General features: G+C 37.9%; 1 protein-coding gene across 3 annotated transcripts in view; it reads left to right on the top strand.

Moving 5' to 3' along the window:
- Positions 1–23,431, top strand: part of SLC12A6 (solute carrier family 12 member 6) — an 84,972-nt gene that overhangs the window by 9,256 nt on the left and 52,285 nt on the right. Inside the window, exon 1 of one of the 3 annotated variants that reach the window (XM_005908763.3) lies at positions 13,098–13,346. The exons of the other annotated variants lie outside the window; for them this stretch is intronic. Coding sequence (XP_005908825.1) covers positions 13,223–13,346 — 124 coding nt within the window. The 5' untranslated portion in view covers positions 13,098–13,222. Of the gene's footprint in view, positions 1–13,097; positions 13,347–23,431 lie in introns of those variants that run through there. 3 annotated transcript variants of the gene reach the window in all.

Genomic DNA, 23,431 nt, shown 5'->3' with positions numbered 1-23,431 from the left:
AGCGTTCCCTTTACTCCACACCCTCTCCAGCATTTATTGTTTGTAGACTTTTTGATGAGGCCCATTCTGACCCTTGTGAGGTGATACCTCATTGCAGTTTTGATATGCAATTCTGAGGGATTCTCATAAACTTTGCTTTGCTATTACCTGTACTGGGAATGGAAGAGAAGGAAGAGGGCCTGGGAACCTAAGAGTCTTATATAATCATGCTTTTCTGTGTTAAAGCTGTTAAAATAAGAGGAATGTTTTAAGGCAATTTGTGCTGACCTAGAAGGATGATATTTTGCTGTAAACTTGGATCAAAGCTGCCTTTTTTTTTTCTTCCTCTGTGTAATAAATGCTTTTGGACTAGCCAGACCTAAAATGGCCACCTTTGCAAGCTTCACTGGAAAAGGGAAAACTGGATTTCAGTCTCCCCCTCCTTGCCCTTTTGGCCTGATGTAAGCTACATAGCTTCAGCTGGTGGGCCTGTTGACTCAGAGTAATGCACATTATATGTATTTAAGTTCTTAGTGATGTGTTTCTTAGCAGTAGATATGAAAATTTGGAGAGCTGTATTATAGGAATTATGAAAGCACTTTATTTTGTGATTGTCTAAAACAGTATATTATTTTAATGAAATTTTAGAAGTAAGTGGAAAACCAGGAAGATATTCCCCATTAAAACCTTGTTATTAGTGCTTTGGTGTACTTTGTAGAATCCCTGCAATGATGTATAAAGTTATGAGCACAAAACTGCAGAGCATACAACACACACACACAAACACACACACAGCACCTTGCTTTAACTGCAGAAGTTCAATAATTGATTAATAGGAAATGTTATTACTGTATTTACTCAGTTCTAAAGTGTTCATTTGTCAAATTTTTAACATTTCTGATTCTCAAGTGCATCTTACTTTTGAAAAGTTTTAATCTACTTAAATCACAGGTAGAACGTAACAGTTACCAAGATATCAGAATCAAACGAATATTGTAAATAAGTCAATCTGAAAGGCTATGCGAAACTAGAAAATTTGAAGTTACCTCTGGGTATCTTAATTGAAAAAATGCAAGGGCTAAAGCTTTTTTCTTCTTCTTAAAATTTATGTTTTTGTATTTAGACAGGATAGAAAAATGTAGACAAAAGCAGTATTAAGTTGTTAAGAAATGGTAGGTATACTTAGGTCTTAACCCTAACTTCAGTTTTTGTTTTGGGTGGTTTTTTTTTTTTTCCTGGCAGGGAGAGTAGTTTGGCCATGCTGGGTGCATGTGGGATCTTAGTTCCTTGACCAGGGATTGACCTCAGGCCCCTTGCATTGGGAGCAAGAAGCCTTAACCACTGGACCACCACGGAAATCCCATGGTTTTTTCCTTTTTAAAATTTCCTGTTATTTTAACTGAGAGCTGGTTTCAGTCTTCTGCTTTGTATTTTTGTTGCTCCATAGCTAAGCCTTATTATATTTTATATGGCCTTGAGAAATCCATGCAAGATATTCAGTTGATAGCATTCATCTGTTCACAGGTGGAACCTTTTTGTAGATAGCTTTAATATTTGGCAAAGTGGCACCTAAATTTCCTCTATTTTATCAAAAGCTTTTTACTTTGTGGATAAGAGTATTCATTTTTCATATTGTTAATTTTTAAAAAGCAAACAGTATTAAGTTTAAAACTCTTGTATACACATGTACAGTTTCACTTCGAGGAGCTGTGATAATTAAATCCATCTGAAATTTATTTTGAGAGCATTTGCTTTTAATATTTAAGCATCTTTTTATATTCAGAAATAATTCACAGTGGCTAATTTACATCAAGATGGTTGTAAAAAATTCTGCTTTTTATTTTATTTTTTTCTAGTTTAGCAGTGTGCTAATTTCCAAACAAAGCTTTAGGAATTAATAGAAAATGGAAAACAGGTTTCTTCTTAAATGAGGTTAATTCTCTGTTGAAAAATCATCAGTTTTGATATTATTTCATTTAAAAAATTATGTCATTTACTTCTGAGTTAAGATAGATTTCTTCTCCAGGAAAAAGCTGAAGCTGACAGTGTTAATACCTGTCCAAGGTCTTACAAGAAATAAATTGAAGAATAGTGATTTGAACCCAGTGTGTGTGATTCTGACACCACTATTATTATCTTTTCTTGGCTGTGCTGGGTCTTGCTGTGCACCGACTTTCTCTAGTTGTGGCTGAGCAAGGGGTACTCTCTAGTTGCAGTGCTTGGGTTTTTCTCAAGGTGGTGGCTTCTTCTATTGCAGAGCACAGGCCCTTGGGCACTCAGGCTAAGTAGTTGGGGTTTGTAGGCCTAGTTGCCCTGTGGCACATGGCATCTTCCTGGAACAGGAATTGAACTCCTGTCCCCTGCATTGGCAGGTGGAATCCTAACCACTGGACCATCAGAGAAATCCTAACACCAGTATTCTGGTCATTATACTCTGCTAATGCAACAAGGCAAACTGATTTTCTGAGGAGGCCTTACAAATAGCTGAGAAAAGAAGAGAAGTGAAAGGCAAAGGAGAAAAGGAAAGATATACCCACCTGAATGCAGAGTTCCAAAGAATAGCAAAGAGAGAGAAGAAAGCCTTCTTAAGTGGACAATGCAAAGAAATAGAGGAAACAACAGAGTGGGAAAGACTAGAGATCTCTTCAAGAAAATTAGAGATACCAAGGGAACATCTTAGGCAAAGATGGACACAATAAAGGACAGAAATGGTATGGACCTAAAAGAAGAGGTGGCAAGAATACACAGAAGAACTATACAAAAAAGATCTTCATGACCCAAGGTCACACCATGATGGTGTGATCACTCACCTAGAGCCAGATATCCTGGAGTGTGAAGTCAATTGGCCTGAGGAAGCATCACTACGAACAAACCTAGTGGAGATGATGGAATTCCAGCTGAGCTATTTCAAATTCTAAAAGGTGATGCTGTTAAAGTGCTGCACTCAATATGCCAGCAAATTTGGAACAGTCAGCAGTGGCCACAGGACTGGAAAAGATTAGTTTTCATTCCAGTCCCAAAGAAAGGCAATGCTAAAGAATGTTCAAACTGCCACACAACTACACTCATTTCACATGCTAGCAAGGCTGTGCTCAAAATCCTTCAAGCTAGATTTTAACAATATATGGACCTAGAACTTTCAGATGTTGAAGCTAGATTTAGAAAAGGCTTTCTAAAGAGATCAAATTCCCAACACCTGTTGGATCATAGGAAAAGCAAGGAAATTCCAGAAAAACATCTACTTCTGCTTCACTGACTACAGTAAAGCCTTTGACTGTGTGATCACGACAAACTGGAAAATTCTTAAGAGAGATGGAAATACCAGACCACCTTACCTGCCTCCTGGGAAATCTGTATGCAGGTCAAGAAGCAATAGTTAGAACTAGACGTGGAACAATGGACTGGTTCCAAATTGGGAAAGGAGTGTATCAAGGCTGTATATTGTCACCCTGTTTGTTTAACTTATAGGCAGAGTACATCATGGAAAATGCTGGGCTGGATGAACCTCAAGCTGGAATCAAGATTGCCGAGAGAAATATCAATAACCTCAGATAGGCAGATGACACCACCCTAACGGCAGAAACTTCCTCTTTAGAGCAAATAAAGAGCCTCTTGATGAAGATGAAAGAGGAGAGTAAAAAAGCTGGCTTAAAATTCAGCATTCAAAAAACTTAAGATCATGGCACCTGATCCCATCACTTCATGGCAGATAGATAGGACACAATGGGAAACAGTGACAGACTTTATTTTCTTGGGCTCCAAAATCACTGCAGATGGTGACTGCAGCCATGAAATTAGAAGGCACTTGCTCCTTGGAAGAAAAGCTATGACAAACATAGACAACACATTAAAAAGCGGAGACATTACTTTGCCAACAAAGGTCCATCTAGTCAAAGCTATGGTTTTTCCAGTAGTCACGTATGGATGTGAGAGTTGGATCATAAAGAAGGCTGAGCACCCAAGAATTGATGCTTTTGAACTGTGGTGTTGGAGAAGACTCCTGAGAGCCCCTTGGACTGCAAGGAGATCAAACCAGTCCATCCTAAAGGAAATCAGTCCTGAATATTCATTGGAAGGACTGATGCTGAAGCTGAAGCTCCAAAACTTTGGCCACCTGATGTGAAGAACTGACTCACTGGAAAAGGCCCTGATGCTGGGAAGGATTGAGGGCAGGAGGAGAAGAGGAGAATAGAGGATAAGATGGTTGGATGGCATCATCGACTCAATGTACATGAGTTTGGGCAAACTCTGGGAGGTGGTGAAGTACAGGGAAGCCTGGCCAACAACAGTGGTTGGCTCTGCTGCAATATTTATTAAGCTGCAAATGTGTAATAAGAGTAGAAGAGGTATGAGGAAATGCAAGTTTTATGTTCTGTGTATATTTTTGCAATATTTTGCCTCACATTGTGGGCGTGAAAGGAAATGTTTTTTAAAAAATGTCGTAAAATGGTATGTTTCCAGAACAACGTAAGGTTCTATGTTCCTAACAAGAAATCTGGCCTAAAAATGCATTTTTCACTCTGTTTTACACAAATGATCTCAAGTACCTAGGACATTATGAAAGTGAAAGTTGCTCAGTTGTATCCAACTCTTTGCGACCCCATGGACTATACAGTCCACGGAATTCTCCAGGCCAGAAGACTGGAGTGGGTAGCCTTTCCCTTCTCCAGGGGATCTTCCCAACCCAGGGATCGAACCTGCGTCTCGGGCATTGCAGGCAGATTCTTTACCAGCTGAGCCACAAGGGAGGCCCCAGGGCGTTATAATAATGCTTAATTAACATGAAGATGCACTGAGTTAGTTACATTAGTCCATCTAAAAAAAGGAAGTGAAGAAAGTGTTAGTCGCTCAGTTATGTCCAACTCTTTGCAACCCCATGGACTGTAGGCCACCAGGCTCCTCTTGTCCCTGGAATTCTCTAGGCAAGAAAACTGGACTGGGTTGTCATTCACTTCTCCAGGTGATCTTCACAACCCAGGGATCAAATCCAGATCTCCGGCATTGCAGGCAGATTCTTTACTGTCTGAGCCACCAGGGAAGCCATCTAAAGTTAGTTAATATTCATGTTTCGACCCTTGTCTCAATAGATCTATTTTAATTTATTTTTAAACAAAGTGTTTATATTAGAGACTTGTTTGTACAAGAGGAAAAAAGTCCACTCAAAGCATCATCTGTCATTATGCATTAACCTCCAACACTCATGGGTTCCCACTGGATCACTGAATCTTAACAATAAGTCTGTGCCTGTCATCCTCAGTAAATCTATTTTAAAATGGAGTTTTGTTGCTGGGGAAAAAGAAAGCAATAATTTATAAAAAAATACTTGTTCTCTGACATAAAAATTAACAAGGAAATTTTGTTTCAAATTATGTTTTCATTTTCCTTTATATTTTAGAAATATGTCCTAAGTTTTGATAATGTTTAATATCCGTTTTATTGTCTATGTACTACTGGTAGTATTGACTAGAAGCCCATAGATCATATTTCAAAATGAAAGAATGAAGTATCATACCTCAGAAATGAAAATCTGAGTTACTGAGTAGTTCATGTTTTCATACTTAGGTTGATTTTTTTGGGGGGCCTCTCATTTGTAGGTTACAATTGACATTGGGATGAGCAACCTTATATTGGGAATTGCAATACTCTGAAAAAGATAACAGTAGAAGCTGAGGGCTCTAAGTACTCAAAGGCTTTTGATAATGCCTTCTTTAGTATTTGGATCAGTAGCCAAAATGAATGGCATAGCTCTCCAACTAGCACTAGCAATCAACTGTTATTCTTTCCTCTAGTGAAGACTCACAGCTTAAGGTTCCTACAGAAGAAACTGGGCAAGGTGGTACTGTTGTGCTGTCAAGATTGATTCTATAAGTTACACTCCTGGTTTTATATTGCTTGTTATTATGTAGTTAATAGGATAATAAGTCTGCGAGCTCCTTGAGGGCAGGAACAGTGTCTTCTTCTCCATTGCATTCCTCTTTCCTGGCATATGGCATATTGAATAAATGCATGAGTCCTTCAGCCTCAGTAAAGCATGAGATTTTCCTGATGTTTTGATTTGGAGAACTCTTTGTTATCCTTACCTTATAGTATTACGAATCCATCAGAAAATAATGTCTTTTTTGTATTTACTATCTTTCAGTCATCAGTCCCAAAATACATTATAAATATTATTTTATAAATATCCATTCATAGACAATTTTATGTAATTTTGAGATTTAGAAGTCTTAATGCCTTACTATCCATGATAGTTGGTCCTCACCAAAGTAACTGACTCATTTAATTCTTTTTATAGTTGTCTACATAGCAAGGCAAAATTTAGAATTTGTGATCATTTTTATACTTTAAATTAATATTTATTGCCCCAGTATTTGAAGGAGAAAAAGGTTTTGCTGAGTATGTTAAATAGGAAATTTATGTATAATGAGATTCTGTATACTTTTCAAATTTAAGTAGTGAACTGCCCATTGACTTCTAATAAAATGTTTAGAACATTCTCTAACAGAGCCATTCAGAGTGAGGTATGCAGATGGTGCTGGATCATGAGCTATTTATTAACCTGCTTACCTCTATGAGGAGATAATGTCAGAAATTAAGTTTTTAGAACTTGCTTAGCAATTTGTTAGAGTAAGTTTATGTCTATTGAGTCTAACAATAAAAATTGGAATTCGTGTTTTGTATATTTCATTTTCTAGTAATTTTTATTTTATGTTTTTATAGGTCTTTTTTTTTTTGTCCATAATGAATGGCAATTTAAAGAAAAATAGTCCTTTACCAAAGATAATTTGCAATGAGAGTGTGGTTCTAGATAATTTGCATAGGTTTTGTACAGTACAGTTCTCAATTTCTTCAAACTAAGTGGAAATACATACATGATTTGCTCTAAAGTTGAGTTTTTTTTTTTTTTTTTAGATTTATTTGTTTTTGGCTGTGCTGGATATTTGTTGCTGCACGTGGGCTTTCTCCAGTTGCAGTGAGAGGTGACTGCTCTTCATTGCAGTGCACGTGCTTCTCATTTCCGTGGCTTCTCTCGTTGGGGAGCATGGCCTTTGCAGCACTGGCTCGGTAGTTGTGGCGCACAGGCTTAGTTGCTCCGCTGGCGTGTGGGATCATCCTGGACCAGGGACTGAAGCCATGTACCCTGCACTGGCATGTAGATTCGTAACCCCTAGACCACCAGGGAAGCCCCTAAAATTGAGTGTTTAATGATGGGGTTTAACAAAATATTACAAACTGAAATAATCCTTATGTTGAAAGTAATTTCCTGTTGACTTCCACTTGTTTCAGTGTCTTCACTGAAGCTAACTTGTCTTTTTTTTTTTTTTAATAAATGGGTTGAATAAAATAAAATGCTGGTTATCATGAATTGTTAACCATGATTAAAAATTAATAACAGAATAGTGTAGAGTGGTAAATTGTACTTTCAAAATAGTACCCAAAATATACCCATTCTTTTAAAGAATGGTCATGATTCTTTAAAAAAAAAAATTTAAGGTGCTCTGTGTGTCTCTTTAAATTTTTTTTTTTTTTAAAGAATCATGACCATTCTTTAAAAGAATGGGTATATTTTGGGTAATATTTTGAAAGTACAATTTACCACTCTACACTATTCTGTTATTAATTTTTAATCATGGTTAACAATTCATGATAACCAGCATTTTATTTTATTCAACCCATTTATTAAAAAAAAAAAAAAGACAAGTTAGCTTCAGTGAAGACACTGAAACAAGTGGAAGTCAACAGGAAATTACTTTCAATCATGTTTGTGTGTGGTGTGGTGGGCGTTGTGTGTCGATTTTCAATTAGTCTGGCTGCAGGCTCCTCAGAGGTGTAGTGTTTTGAGCTTTCTGTCATTGTGCTGTTTCTCTTCAAGGCCAGTTTGTTGTAGTGTTTTGGTAGGATTCTCATAAATGGTGGTCTATAAAATATGGCATTTTTTCTAATAAAAAATTCAATTAAAAAAAAAAAGACATAGTCACAAGCGTTTCAGTGAAAGTAACTAATAAATATAACATGTATAATATTTAGCCTAAAGAATAAAATGCCCATTTTGCCCTAGCTTGGCCCTATATCTTATTGCTTGAAAATACCATAGATTTTTAAAAAAATTTATTGATGTATAGCTGATTTACAGTGTTGTGTTAATTTCTGCTATGTAGCATATTCTTTTCCATTATGGTTCATTACAGAATATTGAATATAGTTCCCTGTGCTACACAGTAGGACCTTGTTGTTTATCCATTCTCTATAGAGTAGTTTGCATCTGCTAATTCCAGACTCCCAATCCATGCCTCCCTCACCCACTCTTCTCCCTGGCAACCACAGATCTGTTCTCCCCTGGATTTTTTTTAAATGTAAAAATGTAAATATTTCAGACCTGCAAGGTGACTCTCATTTCAAACAGTGTTCAGCACTCTAGAATCAAAGTTCAGGAAAAGCATTTATGCAACTCCCTAAATTTTATGTGAAATGAAATTTGACCCATAAGTGATTTGTTCCAAAGTTTTTTAGATTTCAGTGAACTTCGTTTAGTTCATTTTATTTTTTTTCCAACAGTTTTTTATGAGAAATTTCACACATACACAAAAGTTGAAAGATTATATTATAAATACGCATAACCGTGTCCTCTGGAGGCTACACTTAGCATTTTGCTGTATTTGTTTTATCATATGTTCATCCCTTCCAATGATCCATCTATTTTTGAAGCATTTCAAAGTTAAAGTGCAGACATCAGTGTGCTTCACACTTAAACACTTCAGTATGTGTATAATTAATGTGTAATGTATAATTTATAATGTTTTTGAGATTCATTCATGTTGTTGTTGAATGTATCAGTAATTCATTCCTGGTTATTGTTGGGTAATAGTCTATTGTACGGAGAAGGCAGTGGCACCCCACTCTAGTACTTTTGCCTAGAAAATCCCATGGACGGAGGAGCCTGGTGGGCTGCAGTCCATGGGGTCGCTAGGAGTTGGACACGACTGAGCGACTTCACTTTCACTTTTCACTTTCATGCATTGGAGAAGGAAATGGCAACCCACTCCAGTGTTCTTGCCTAGAGAATCCCAGGGATGGGGAAGCCTGGTGGCCTGCCATCTATGGGATCTCACAGAGTAGGACACGACTGAAGCGACTTAGCAGCAGCAGCAGCAGCAGCAGCAGTAGTCTATTGTATGAATATACTATAGGTTGTGTATCCTGTGATGGATACCTACTAGGCTGTTTCCTGTTTGAACAGTTATGAATAAAGCTGCTAGTACATACTTGTTCAAATTTTTTTGTGATTTTAGCTTTTATTTCTCTTTGGTAAATACCTAGAAGAGGAATTGCTGGGTCATAAAGTAGGTGTGTGTTTAAATTTATTTTAAAAGTGCCAGACTTTCTTCCAAAGTGGTCAACATTTCCATTAACATTTGCTCTACATCCTTGCCAATAGTTTTAGTTGTGATTTTAATTTGCATTTCCCTGATGACCACTGATGTTGAGTGTTTTTTTCAATTGGTTATTATTATCCTTGTATATAGCTTCTTTGGGAATTGTCTGTCTGAATCTTCTGCTCATTTTCTGTTGAGTTGTCTTGTTACTGTTGAGTGGGTTGGGAAGATCCCCTGGAGAAGGGCATGGCAACCCACTCCAATATTCTTGCCTGAAGAATTCCGTGTACAGAAGAGCCTGGTGGGCTACAGTCCATGGGGTCGCAGAGTCAGTCATGACTGAGTGACTAACACTTCCACTTTTCTTGGGCATTTTTATATATTCAGACCACAAGTCCTTTGTCAGGCATATGTTTTATGAATGTTTTCTCCCAGTCTTTGACTTGCCTATTCATTTGCATAATGGTGTCAGTTTATTGTATTTTTTCAACATTTTGTTATAAAAAATTTCAAACATACAGAAAATTGAAAGACTTATAGTAAACACTCATATGCGTACCACCCAGAATCTATCATTAACATTTTATTATACTTTTCCTGTCACAACTTGTCTATCCATTTATATGCATTTTAAGCTAAATTGTGGATATCAGTTCATTTTCCCCCAATACCTCAGGATACATACTATTAAATAGAATTCATTATCTGTTAGCAGCTTTTTTTTCTTTCAAGTTAAACTTTTCATACAGTAAAATACACAACTTTTAAGTGAAGATTGACTGAATTTTGACAAATGCATATACGTGTGGAACTCTTAAACTCCATGTCAAGATATAGAATCTTACCAACACTCTGGGAAGTTCTCTCTTGCTCCATCCCATTTAATCCCCACTTCCATTCCTCCAGAGGCAGCCACTGTCCTGTTTTTTATCCACCATATTACTTCTGCCAGCACTTTGCTGTTGGTTGTTTCATATATTACGTATTCTTTTGTTTAAGGCTTCTGTAACTTAGCATCAGGTTTCTGAGATTCATCCATATTGTTGTAGGTATCACTGGTTCATTCCTTTTTATAGCTGAGTAGTAATCCCTTGTATGAATGTATCAGAGTTTTTTTACTCATTCTTTCGTGGGCTTCCTGTTTGGGGCTGGGTTTCCAGTTTCGGGCTATTGTTAATAACTGTTATGAACATTCCTATACAAGTCCTTCTGTGGGAATATATTTTCATTCACAGGGTAAATTCAGGGTGGTAAATACTAAGGAGTGCAATTGTTGGATTATAGGGATAAGTACCAGACCCTTTTCCAGAGTGGTGAACCAGCTTGTGCTTCATTAACAATGTATGAAAGTTCATTCCGTTCCACAGCCCCACCAAATTTGGTGTTATCCATCTTCCCTGTTTTATCTGTCACGCTGGCTATGGAATGGTATATATACCTCATTGTTTTAGTTTGTTGGTCTTTAAATAGCTGTTTCTTATATCCTACCTTCTCTATCTAACCACCGTTCCTATACAGAACTTACACATCTCTTCTTTGCCACTCCCCCCCCTTTTCTGTATTACTTTAACTTTGCCTTGAAATTTTTTATAATCCCACACTACCTACAGTGCAATCTAGGAGAGAACTGTTTTAAACTTGCTGACCATTATGACTACCAAAGCATTAAATTGGTAAATAATTTACACCTATTGTAGATTGACAGATATTTGTTACCTTCCTACTTGTTTAGTTTGGGGGATTTTTTAGAGGGGAGAGGTGACAGGATAACATTTGTACATAGGGTTATATGTACAAGCTACATATAGATTTATAAACACAAGTAATTGTTTCTTTCCATTGACTATAAAAAATTAGGTACAATTCAACTCTTTTTATAAAATAAATATGAAAAAGTAAGATCCCATTGGAAATATCTAGTGACACTAAAGTATTAATAAATTTGAAACCTAGAATATAATATGGAAATCTTTGACAGTGTGGCAGTTGTTTTAAGTTCCTTTGAGTAAATTAGTTGAGTAGCTACCCAAGTCTTTAATATGGAAAAATCACCAAGGGCACTACCACACCTGACTTACTTCATGTCTCTCAGAGAAAAAAATCTCAGTAGCTACAAAGCCTTCTTTTTTTTTCCTTATAGTAATTCTCAGCCTTGGCTGCCTGTTAGAACCATTTGGGGGGAACTTTTCAAAGTCCTGTTGCCCAAGTTCTACTCCAGAGCAGTTATATCAGAATATCTGGGATGGGACTCAGGCATCAGTAGTTTTAACATCTCTCCAGCTGATTCCAATTTGTAGCCTGAGATTACAAACCAGTGTTATGCAGGAACCCATGAAATAAAATTTAAGTAAGTGTATATGAATTTCTTTTCTGTGAAACCTCTGCGCTGACTACCATCAAAGGTACTGGAGATCTTTAATTTGGGCTTCACCATTTACAAGCTGTGTGACTTTGGGCAAGTTCTTAGCCTAATGTTTCTGTTTTTGTGATGGATTAAATGAGATCCTAATGAAAAGTTTCTAGTGCAGTGCAGTGTACAAGTAGGTCTTTAACAGCTATCGGCTTTGTTCTCTTTTGGAAGTGGTGTATGTTGGAATAAATGAGGATTATAAACCATCATTATTCTCTTTTAAATTTAGTGCAGTCTTGCTTGTCAGGTGTTACTAACAACGAAATCCTCCTATTACATCATTAATATGGAAATTAGCACAGAGCTCAAGGCTCAGAGGTTAAAGCGTCTGCCTGCAATGCGGGAGACCTGGGTTTAATCCCTGGGTCGGGAAGATCCTCTGGAGAAGGAAATGGCAACCCACTCCAGTATTCTTGCCTGGAGAATCCCATGGACGGAGGAGCCTGGTGGGCTACAGTCCACGGGGTCACAAAGAGTCGGACACGACTGAGCGACTTCACTTTCGCTCAAGTTACTGAACTCCTGTGTCAGAGTGCTCAGATAGGGCCTCATACTCTGTTAAAGTCATCAACTGAGAACACAATTATCTGATAAAATATATCAGAAGTATGTTATTTTAAGTGTGTGCTAAAGGAGCTATACACCTCTGACGGAGGTCAGAGATTTTCTTGGATTGTTTTTTCTTTAAAACACAATGTTTACACTCTGTACAAAACGAAAAATGCTTAACTCTTCTCGTTAAAAATATTTAGCTCTTTTAAACAAATTTGGACTTTCAGGAAGTTAATGTCTCTTCTCGGGTGTCCTTGTATACCCTACAACATCTTGAACTATGCTTTATATAAAATACATAGGTATTCATTAAATATTTGTTGAATAAATGTTCTCATCTGAAAGATAAGAAAAAACATTGACCTGCATAACTGTTTTCAATATGCTTTGAAATAAAGCAACAACAGAAACTTACAAATAGTTGATTTTCTAAATTGATGTAGTACCAGTCTTTAATGAATTTTTCCCTAGTCTTTGTCCTGTGAGATGTGAGGGCACAGGTTGAGATCTTGATGTGCAAATAACTTAAAGAAACAAGCGGGTGCATACACAATGGACAGAGTTTCAAGCATTCTTCCCGCTCTCCAGCCCTTGCTTCTCTGGGAAAGCAGCCTAAACCATTCTTGTGATTCTCACAGTTTAATAACAAATAAGCAAGAGGTGGAATGCTTAATCCTTTTAAGTGAATGGTTTACCAAGGTGTTTACACCACCTTGGAAGGCGTGTTTTCCAGGTTCCCCTCCCTTAGGGCCGTAGGTCACGTGAACTGAAAGTACTTCCCGATTCCCTGCCTGGGTCTCCCGTGGGCAGTGATCAGAGTCAGAAAGGGGCACAGCAAGGAAGTGATAGGCAGCGAACGTAGACTGGAAGGAAGCAAACACAGGGAGAGCACACGTTCCTAACTAGAGCGATGCCACACTTCACAGTGACTAAAGTAGAGGATACGGAGGAGGGGGCAGCAGCTCCCGTCTCCCAGGAGGGGGAACCCAGCTTAGCAGAAATAAAAGCCCCGATTCAGCATTCAGATGAACCAGGTGAGTACTCAGCTGGGGAGCTTTGGAGAACTGGAGGTCTCGTGAAAGAAAATAGTACCTAAAATATTCAAAATGCCTCGTTAAGAATGGAGAAAAAGTATTGTGGTTCAAGTGCTTTTCAGTCAGCTGTTTCACTCCTTTGTATACCTGATAACTTTTTTCACATTCTGGTTTGTTTTTCCCCACAATGAATTCTGTGTTCATTACCTACAGGTGAAACTGAACCGGTATCCGTGTATGAAAAGCGTTTTCAAGCAAAAAGAAAGGCACAGTTAGAGGCAGTTTATGTGGAATTTAGAATTCATCTTTCGCTCAGTTTAAAAAGTACATCAACAGGGAGCATGGTTCAGCAGTTTTGTACAGTGGACTTTGCACTTGTACTTCTCCAGTTCTTCAGTATTTTGCCTCAGTTTTTTACCAGTTAAAGAGTAATTCAGTAGTAAATCATCTAAGCATTCTTGAATGAAAGAACAAAAGTACAGTAGGTCAATTGTGACTAGCATAGCTTCAGGTTTAATAAATTTGATGAATGTGATTATTCCTATTATTTTCTCTAAATGGTAACAATTAATTACACTTGCTGGGGGAATTGTGGCTTTGAATTTTTAACATGCCGTTAAAATCTGAGTTAATATTATGGTATTAAATACAGCCATAGTTTGAAGCCATTTATATTTTAAGTCTGTAACTTTCATAAATTTTCAAAAATTTCTCTAGTCTGTGAATAAAGGCAAAGGGAATAAAAGTCTCTTAAAATTCCATTTGATTCCGTGATTCTAATTTTCTTTTAGCAAGTAACACATCATAATTCATTGCTGTAACTGCTATTGACTCTCTCCTGTCCTACCAAGCATTCATGAATTTTTAAGAATCTCTAACTTAAAGATAAGGCTTATCAAAATAAAGCTCCGTTTGTTTATCTTTTCATTTTAGTGAGAGAATTTACTAGGGGAAGATAAGAAAGAAGGTTTTATGGAAACTCTTTTTCCTCCAGGTTATTTTTTTTTTCCACCAGGGTATTTTTCATTTTGCTAAACAAATAGGGTGATAAGTTGAAATTAAGGTATTTAAACTCAACAGGGAGTTACTGTGTAGCAAAGAGAACTTACTCAGTATTTTGTAATAGCCTGTATGGGAAAAGAGTACATATAAAAATATATAAACTGAGTCGTGTTGTATAGCTGAAAATATAACACATTATAAATCAACTATACTTCAATTTAAAAAAAAAGAGAGTAAGGTCAACCTACATTGTACTTAAACCTGATTCTCCGAAACTCTCGGTCAAAGAATTTAGGCTCTCTTTTGGGACAGTGTGTATTTGAAGCTGCGCTTCCTTTGTTGTCTGTGCTTGCTGCCCTTAGATTTTAATCCTTTTTAAGCTTTTGTTTTTGCTGTCTCATAATCCCACAAAATGCAAAGCTGTGCATTCTTCACTCCTGCTCAATTTTATTATATTTGGTTTTACTATTTTATTATATTTACTTATTTTACTCTATTATTTCGTCTTTACTGGTTCCATAATGTTGGAGGAAATCCACTTTATTCAGATTAGAACAGGGTAGAAATGATTTAATCTATTAGTAACCACCTAGAAAACTGGTGAAACATTTTTATAGCAACCAATATTTGTAATAAATAATATTGCTAGGCTTAATTTATTTTCTTCTGTAGTAATTGCTTTGGACAAGGAAGAAGTGACAAATATAATCTAAATTGAATTTAATAAGGCTTTTTATTTAGGCATTTTCCATGACAGTCCAGGAGGTATCCACTTGAATGAACTGTTGTTTGGTAAGTGAACAACTGATGGAAATACATTTTCTAAATTGTATTTATTTTTATTTTAGGATTAAATTAGAGGGAAAAAAGGAAGGAAACATATGGGGAAAACCTCAAAGTTTTTTTTTTTGCTTATTTGAAAAGCGTTGAGGAAGATAGTGGTTGCAGAGCAGTTGCTTGACATATGATAAGTTATAGCCCCTTGTTCTTCTGAGTTAAAATCCTAAATTGATTGTGATTTTATTGCAAGCACTTCTCATACTAGCCAGTTAGGTAACTAGTCACTTTTTTTATGGAGTTTTTTTTCCTTATTTGTCTGTGAGGAGAGAAAAATAGGATGTACCATCATATAAACTGAAAATATTTGGAAAGCAGATCATTCTTTAAAATGTGTTTTTTAGAACATGAGATGTATTTGAACTAGACAGATAATTTGAGATAGAATAGGTAATTGTAAACATAACCTAATTTTCGAAAAATGTTTATTTTATTTTTGAACTGTGGTGGGTCTCTGTTGCTGCACTTGGGTTCTCCAGCTGTGCTGAGCTGAGGCTACTCTCTGTTGCATTGCACGGGCTTCTCACTGCGGTGGCTTCTCTTGTTGTGAATCACAGGCTGCAGGCGTGCAAGCTCAGTAGTTGTGGCACATGGTGCTAGTTGTTTTGCAACATGGGGGATCCTCACGACCAGAGATTGAACTGGTGTCCCCTGCATTGCAAGGCAAGTTCTTAACCATTGGATCACCAGGGAACGCTAAACTAATTTTAAAAAAGTACACTGTGGTGATCCTTTTGTAATGTATAAAAATATCAGATAACTATTGTACAGTATACCTGAAACTAATGTAATATTGTAAGTCTGTTCAGTTCAGTCACTCAGTTGTGTCTGACTCTTTGCGACCCCATGGACTGCAAAATGCCAGGCTTCCCTGTCCTTCACTATCTCCCAGAGTTTGCCCAAGCTCATGTGCATTGAGTCGATGATGCCACCAACCATCTTATCCTCTGTCCCCTTCTTCTCTTGCCCTCAGTCTTTCCCAGAATCAGGGTCTTTTCCAATGAGTCAGTTCTTCACATCAGGTGGCCAAAGTATTGGAGTTTCAGCTTCAGCATCAGTCCTTCCAATAAATATTCAGGATTGATTTCCTTCAGGATTGACTGGTTTGATCTCCTTGCAGTCCAAGGGATTCTCAAGAGTCTTCTCCAACACTACAGTTCAAAAGCATCAATTCTTCAGCACTCAGCTTTCTTTATAGTCCAGCTGTCACATCCATACATGACCACTGGAAAAACCATAGCTTTGACTCTACAGACCTTTGTTGGCAAAGTAATGTCTCTGCTTTCTAATATTCTGTCTAGGTTGGTCATAGCTTTTCTTCCAAGGACCAAGCATCTTTTAATTTCATGGCTGCAGTCACCATCTGCAGTGATTTAGGAGCCCAAGAAAATAAAGTCTGTCACTGTTTACATTGTTTCCCCATCTATTTGCCATTAAGTGGTGGGACCAGATGCCATGATCTTTGTTTTTTGAATGTTGAATTTTGAGCCAGCTTTTTCACTCTCCTCTCTCACTTTGATCAAGAGGCTCTTTAGTTCTTCACTTTCTACCATTAGTGTGGTGTCATCTGCCTATCTGAGGTTATCGATGTTTCTCCTGGCAATTCCAGCTTGTGTTTCATCCAGCCCAGCATTGCACATGACGTGCTCTGCATATAAGTTAAATAAGCAGGGTGACAATATACAGCCTTGACATAGTCCTTTCCCAATTTGGAACCAGTCTGTTGTTCCATGTCCAGTTCTAACTGTTGCTTCGTGACCTGCATACTGATTTGTCAGGAGGCAGATCAGGTGGTCTGGTATTCCCATCTCTTAAAGAATTTTCCACAGTTTGTTGTGGTCCACACAGACAAAGCCTTTGGCGTAGTCAGTAAAGCAAAGGTAGGTGTTTTTCTGGAACTCTCTTGCTTTTTCTATGATCCAACAAATGTTGGCAATTTGATCTCTGGTTCCTCTGCCTTTTCTAAATCCAGCTTGAATGTCTGGAAGTTCACAGTTCATGTACTGTTGAAGCCTGGCTTGGAGAATTTTGAGCATTATTTTGCTAGTGTGTGAGATGAGTACAATTGTGCGGTAGTTTGAACATTCTTTGGCCTTGCCTTTCTTTGGGATTGGAATGAAAACTGACCTTTTCCAGTCCTGTTGCCATTGAGGAATTTTCCAAATTTGCTGGCATATTGGGTACAGCACTTTCACAGCATCATCTTTTAGAATTTGAAACAGCTCAGCTGGAATTCCATGACTTCCTCTAGCTTTGTTTGTAGTAATGCTTCCTAAGGCCCACTTGACTTCACAGTCCCTAATGTGTGGCTCTAGGTGAATAATCACACCATCATGGTTATCTGGGTCATGAAGATCTTTTTGGCTCTAGGTGAATAATCACACCATCGTGGTTATCTGGGTCATGAAGATCTTTTTTGTATGGTACTTCTATGTATTCTTGCCACCTTTTCTTAATATCTTCTGCTTTTGTTAGGTCTATACCATTTCTGTCCTTTATTGAGCCCATCTTTGCATGAAATGTTCCCTTGGCATCTCTAATTTTTCTTGAAGAGATCTCTAGTCTTTGCCATTCTGTTTTTTTCCTCTATTTCTTTGCATTGATTGCTGAGGAAGGCTTTCTTATCTCTCCTTGCTCTTCTTTAGAACTCTGCATTCAGATGGATATATCTTTCCTTTCCTCCTTTGCCTTTTGCTTCTCTTTTCTCAGCTATCTGTAAGGCCTCCTCAGACAACTGTCTTGTCCTTTTGCATTTCTTGGGGATGGTTTTGATCACCACCTCCTGTACAGTGTTACAAACTGAACGTACAATTTGTAAGTCAATGGTACTTTAATTAAAAAACAGTAGTACATTCATCTCTGCCATGCCAACTACTAGAATGCCAGTCTAGTAAAACCCTACTTAATTTGGTTTCGAAGGGAAAGGCAGAAACTCAGACTTATCTAACATCTTTCTTGATTCCTTCTCTCTGGTCCACCTTAGGTGCCCTCTTTATGTTTTCTCTGAGGCTTGTCCACAGAAATAGCATGTATCACACTCTGGATTGTAATCACCTGTTCATTTGTCTGTCTCCCAAATACCCTGCGTATAAGTTCCTTGAGGGTAAAGATCTTGAATAATATTGTACCTCCACATCCAGGTGAATTGCACACAATAGACAATTCAGTGTACAGACTTGTTTTTTGCCTTTTTTTTTTTTTAATTCACTTAAGCACATGTTCATGCCAGATGTGCTTTTTTCCTAAGGCTACAAAGGTGAAGGAAGTATAAGTTCTCCACTCTGGACCCAGTTACCTGGCTTTGAATCCCAGTCCTACTAATTATTACTAATTAGGAGTAATGATAATTTCTATTAATTATTGCTTGAGTGACTTTGGGAAAGTGACTTAACTTTTCTTAGTCTTACTTTACTCATTGATAAGGGGAATAACAGTGCTATTTACTTCACAGGGTGGTTGTGAATTAATGGGAAAATGAACATAAAGCACTTAACATGTGTGACACAGCACTCAAAAATAAGAGCTACTGATTACTTATTATATTGTGATTAGTGGTTTAATAAGAGCAAAAATAAACCACTTTGGATAGCAAATTCTGGAGAAGACTATAATATTGCCTGGAGGGGACCCTTGGACAGGTATCTCAGAAGACAGGACATACTGATCCTATTTTAACAATCCTTTTTTTTCCTAAACTTTTTACTTTGTATTGGAGTATAGCTGATTAACAATATTGATAATTTCAGGTGAGCAGCAAAGGGACTCAGTTATACATATATATGTATCCATTTTCCCTGAAACTTCCCTCCCATCCAGGCTGCCACATAACTATTTAGCAGAATTCCCTATAGGAGGTCTGTGTTGGTTATCCATTTTGAATATAGCAGTTGGCACAGTGATTTTGAAGGGAGGTCTTGATGAGATTACAAGCAATAGAAACAGTTAGAAGGAATGAGGAAGATGTAGAGCAAGCAGGTGGGAAACAGACCTGTGCAGTAGCTCGCACGTTGGACGTGTGGGAAAGGGCTGGGGCTGCGTGGTGGAGCGTTGCCCAGCTTCAGCCTGTCCCCGCTCTGGGACGGTGGGTGCTACTGCCTTGTTAAAGGTAGCGAAACTGAGCTTGTTGTCCGTGAGCACCTTGCCTAAAGTTACCTGCTAAGTAGTAACAGAGCCTGTGTTCAAAACTGATAAATTTTACGTACTTCCCATCTCACCATGGTGCCAAGTCCTAGCTTTTGAAAAACAAGAGAAAGTTGTTTAATATCTGAAATGTGTTTGGATCACAGAGTTTGATGTAAACATTATGAAATCTGTAATTTTTTTATAGGAACAGTAAAACAATTTTACTATTTATTGCACTTACTGAATCAGGTATAAATGTTGCATTTATTCATTTATTGAAGGATAATTGCTTTGCAAGTTAAAGTATTTCCATGAAATATTTGTTTCAGATCTTCTTCCTCGCTCATCAGATTTCTTTCTTTCTTTTTTTTTTTTTATTCTGCCACATCGTGAGGCTTGTGGGTTCTTGGTTCCCAGACCAGGGATTAAACCTGGGCCTCCACAGTGAAAGTGCAAATTTAACCACTAGACCCTCATCAGATCTTACAGTGTCTATGGATTGGGAAGATTTCAACGTCTGAAGTTGTGTTCAGTTGATACAGATAGCAGATTGGAAGATTTCTAAGGAGATTTTCAGAAATGAACCCATAACAGGAAAGAAGGAAATCTTTTTTTTTTTTTTTAAGAAAGGAGAGAGGAAGAAACAAAAGGAAAGAGGGGAAGAAGGCAGAGAGGAAAAGAGGAAGGAAAGGAACTGTAAGATGGATTGGTCCCGGAAGAGATAAGTATTAAGGATGTGCGTGCAAGCTAAGTTGCTTCAGTCGTGTCTGATTCTGTGCAACCCTGTGGACTGTAGGCCTCCAGGCTCCTCTGTCCATGAGATTCTCCAGGCAAGAATATTGAAGTGGGTTGCTGCCATTTCCTTCTCCAAGGAAGAAAATCTTATATTGGTATTGGAGAGCATGTTCAAACATTAACTCTTAGTAACCCAAATTGCATGAGTTAAGTGGAGTTTAAATTTTATTAAGAACCCTCAAAATGTTAGATTGTAACCTAAACATTAGTTCTGCTTATGTTCAAAGGTAGGTGATCAAATCAGATCAGATCAGATCAGTCGCTCAGTCGTCTCCGACTCTTTGCGACCCCATGAATCGCAGCACGCCAGGCCTCCCTGTCCATCACCAACTCCCGGAGTTCACTCAGACTCAGGTCCATCGAGTCAGTGATGCCATCCAGCCATCTCCATCCTCTGTCGCCCCTTCTCCTCCTGCCCCCAATCCCTCCCAGCATCAGAGTCTTTTCCAATGAGTCAACTCTTCACATGAGGTGGCCAAAGTACTGGAGTTTCAGCTTTAGCATCATTCCTTCCAAAGAAATCCCAGGGCTGATCTCCTTCAGAATGGACTGGTTAGATCTCCTTGCAGTCCAAGGAACTCTCAAGAGTCTTCTCCAACACCACAGTTCAAAAGCATCAATTCTTCGGTGCTCAGCCTTCTTCACAGTCCAACTCTCACATCCATACATGACCACAGGAAAAACCATAGCCTTGACTAGACGAACCTTTGTTGGCAAAGTAATGTCTCTGCTTTTCAATATGCTATCTAGGTTGGTCATAACTTTCCTTCCAAGGAGTAAGCGTCTTTTAATTTCATGGCTGCAGTCACCATCTGTAGTGATTTTGGAGCCCAGAAAAATAAAGTCTAACATTGTTTCCACTGTTTCCCCATCTATTTCCCATGAAGTGATGGGACCAGATGCCATGATCTTCGTTTTCTGAATGTTGAGCTTTAAGCCAACTTTTTCACTCTCCACTTTCACTTTCATCAAGAGGCTTTTTAGTTCCTCTTCACTTTCTGCCATAAGGGTGGTATCATCTGCATATCTGAGGTTATTGATATTTCTCCTGGCAATCTTGATTCCAGCTTGTGTTTCTTCCAGCCCAGCGTTTCTCATGATGTACTCTGCATATAAGTTATACGACTGTCTTTTTACTGACTAACATTAAAATAGACAACTAAAGAGCTTCTTTGTACTGATAAAATCTTTTCTGTAGTAAATATTTAAAAGCTTTTTAACTATTCACATGGGATTTTATATCAACCCAACTAACACATTCAGACCTGCATGTTTTAAAAATCTCAGTGTCAAAAGTTTATTTTTAAACTCAGCTTCATGAGGCATGTTTTTCTGCCTCCCTGCCCCCCACCAATATTCATTGTCAGAAAGACTAACACCTCCCTGAAATACCGTTCTTTTCACCATGTTTTTTTACATACTCTTAAGACCTTAATACAAAAAAACAAATTTGAGACTGACTGCTTTTAGCTCTGTACATCTTAAAACTTTGTTTAAATCATTAACCCTTCTTCGTCATATTCATGTTATACTCAGTGAAAGTGACCAACACTTTGATTCCCCATTTTACTACTGTTATGACCATTTTTTTGTATATTGAGGGTTTTTTGGTTGAAGTATAGTTGATGTACAATATTATATAACCCACTTACCTAATTCCCTGGTCCCTAGGCAATCTGCTTTCTGTCACTACAGTACATTAGTTTGTATTTCCTATAATTTTATACGAATAGAATCATATAGTATGTACTGTCTTTTCTCTGACTGCTTTTATAAAACATAATTTGAGATTCATCCATCTAGTCAATATCCTTTAAAATCCAACTAACATTATGATCTACCTTATTTCACAGAACTTAACATTTAGGGCAGCAGTTGAACATGATACAACCCACAGATGTTTGGACCTCACAGAGGCTTTTTAAAGCGTTGACTTCTTTGCCAAGATTTGAATGTTTTTAGGATTAGTCTATAACTAGGACTTACTTTTCACAGAGGGTTTTGGGAAGGTGAAATCTCCCTATCCCTCTGTTACTAATTTCAACTTGTGTCTGCCACTCTTGAGCCAAATGACCCCTGGATCTGATGAACACTTAGAGGCAAGTGAGGCCTCAGTTCTGTGGGAGCTCTTTCAGGGAGAGCTGACCCAGGACTTGCTCCTCAAGGGCTGGACAAGATCCTCAGAGTGAAGATACAAATGGCAGATCCAGAAAAAGAGCTTGGCTTGGTAGAGATCCATGGACTTCCCTAATGGGAAGAATGGCAAAGAGCCAGGGGACTGTTACCTCCCTGTCTGAGTCTGGGAGATGTAAGGAGACCTGAGAGTTGGCAGCCTTTCTCCCAGGCCTCAACAGGGCTGGTGGCTGGCCTGCTGCCCTGCCCGTCTACTGGTGTAGAGGCTGCTTTGCCTTTCTGTTCTCTTGAGACTGCTACCACTTATGATGCTCCAACAATGAAACCTAAGCCCCTCTGAAGCAACATAGACAAAGATCCCATCTGGGGAAGGCAGGAAACCAGAAAGAGAAAAAAGCACCTAGAGTAAACAGTGCAACAGACCAACTAAGTAGAAATGCAGAGAAGATAGGAACTTGAATATGCAAATAATGAACAGTAGGCGCACTGAAGGAAGTTCAAATGAAGTACAAAAGAGACACAGGGAGCAAAAGATACGATTTCCCTGCTAAATGCTTGGTACCACCTGACCTGCAATCCATGTACATACACTTAAAAAAAAAGTCCACTAGATAAACACATAAAAGCAGGACTTTTTTCTCTTGTGTACACTGACTGCTGTCAGTGTCCGTGTCTAGAACAGTCTTGTACATAGTAAACACTCAGTACCTAATTACTGAATAAAGAATTGAATGAGTATGATCATTATTGGCCTGGAAGATTCAAAGCCCAGAGTTAAAAATACAGATTGAAAAAACCATAAGAAACTTGGAGGATAGACTGAGGATAGATAGGATAGGAAAGAGACTGGGAAGAGGACATCTAATGTGGCTAATACAAGTTACAGAAAAAGGAATAAATGGAAGAGAAGTAGTAATTAAAGATGTTTTTTTTTAATTCCTGAGCTAAAGTTCATTGTGCAGATTGGTGGTACATTCCAGGGAAGATCAGTGTTGTAAAAAACATACCTAGGCTTATCCAGGTAAAGTTTTGAACTCCAGGAATTCATTTTGGAGGCTTCCAGATTACAGTATGATATTCAGAATAGTCTGAGATTCACATCAGAATTCTAATTCACACTAGTGGGAATTAGGAGACAGTGAAAGAGTATCCACAGATTACCAACAGAAAAAGACTGTAATCCCAAATCCCCATTT

Source organism: Bos mutus, chromosome 10 (genome assembly GCF_027580195.1).
Source record: "Bos mutus isolate GX-2022 chromosome 10, NWIPB_WYAK_1.1, whole genome shotgun sequence".
NCBI lineage: Eukaryota > Metazoa > Chordata > Mammalia > Artiodactyla > Bovidae > Bos > Bos mutus.
This window is presented reverse-complemented; position numbering and strand designations above follow the sequence as displayed.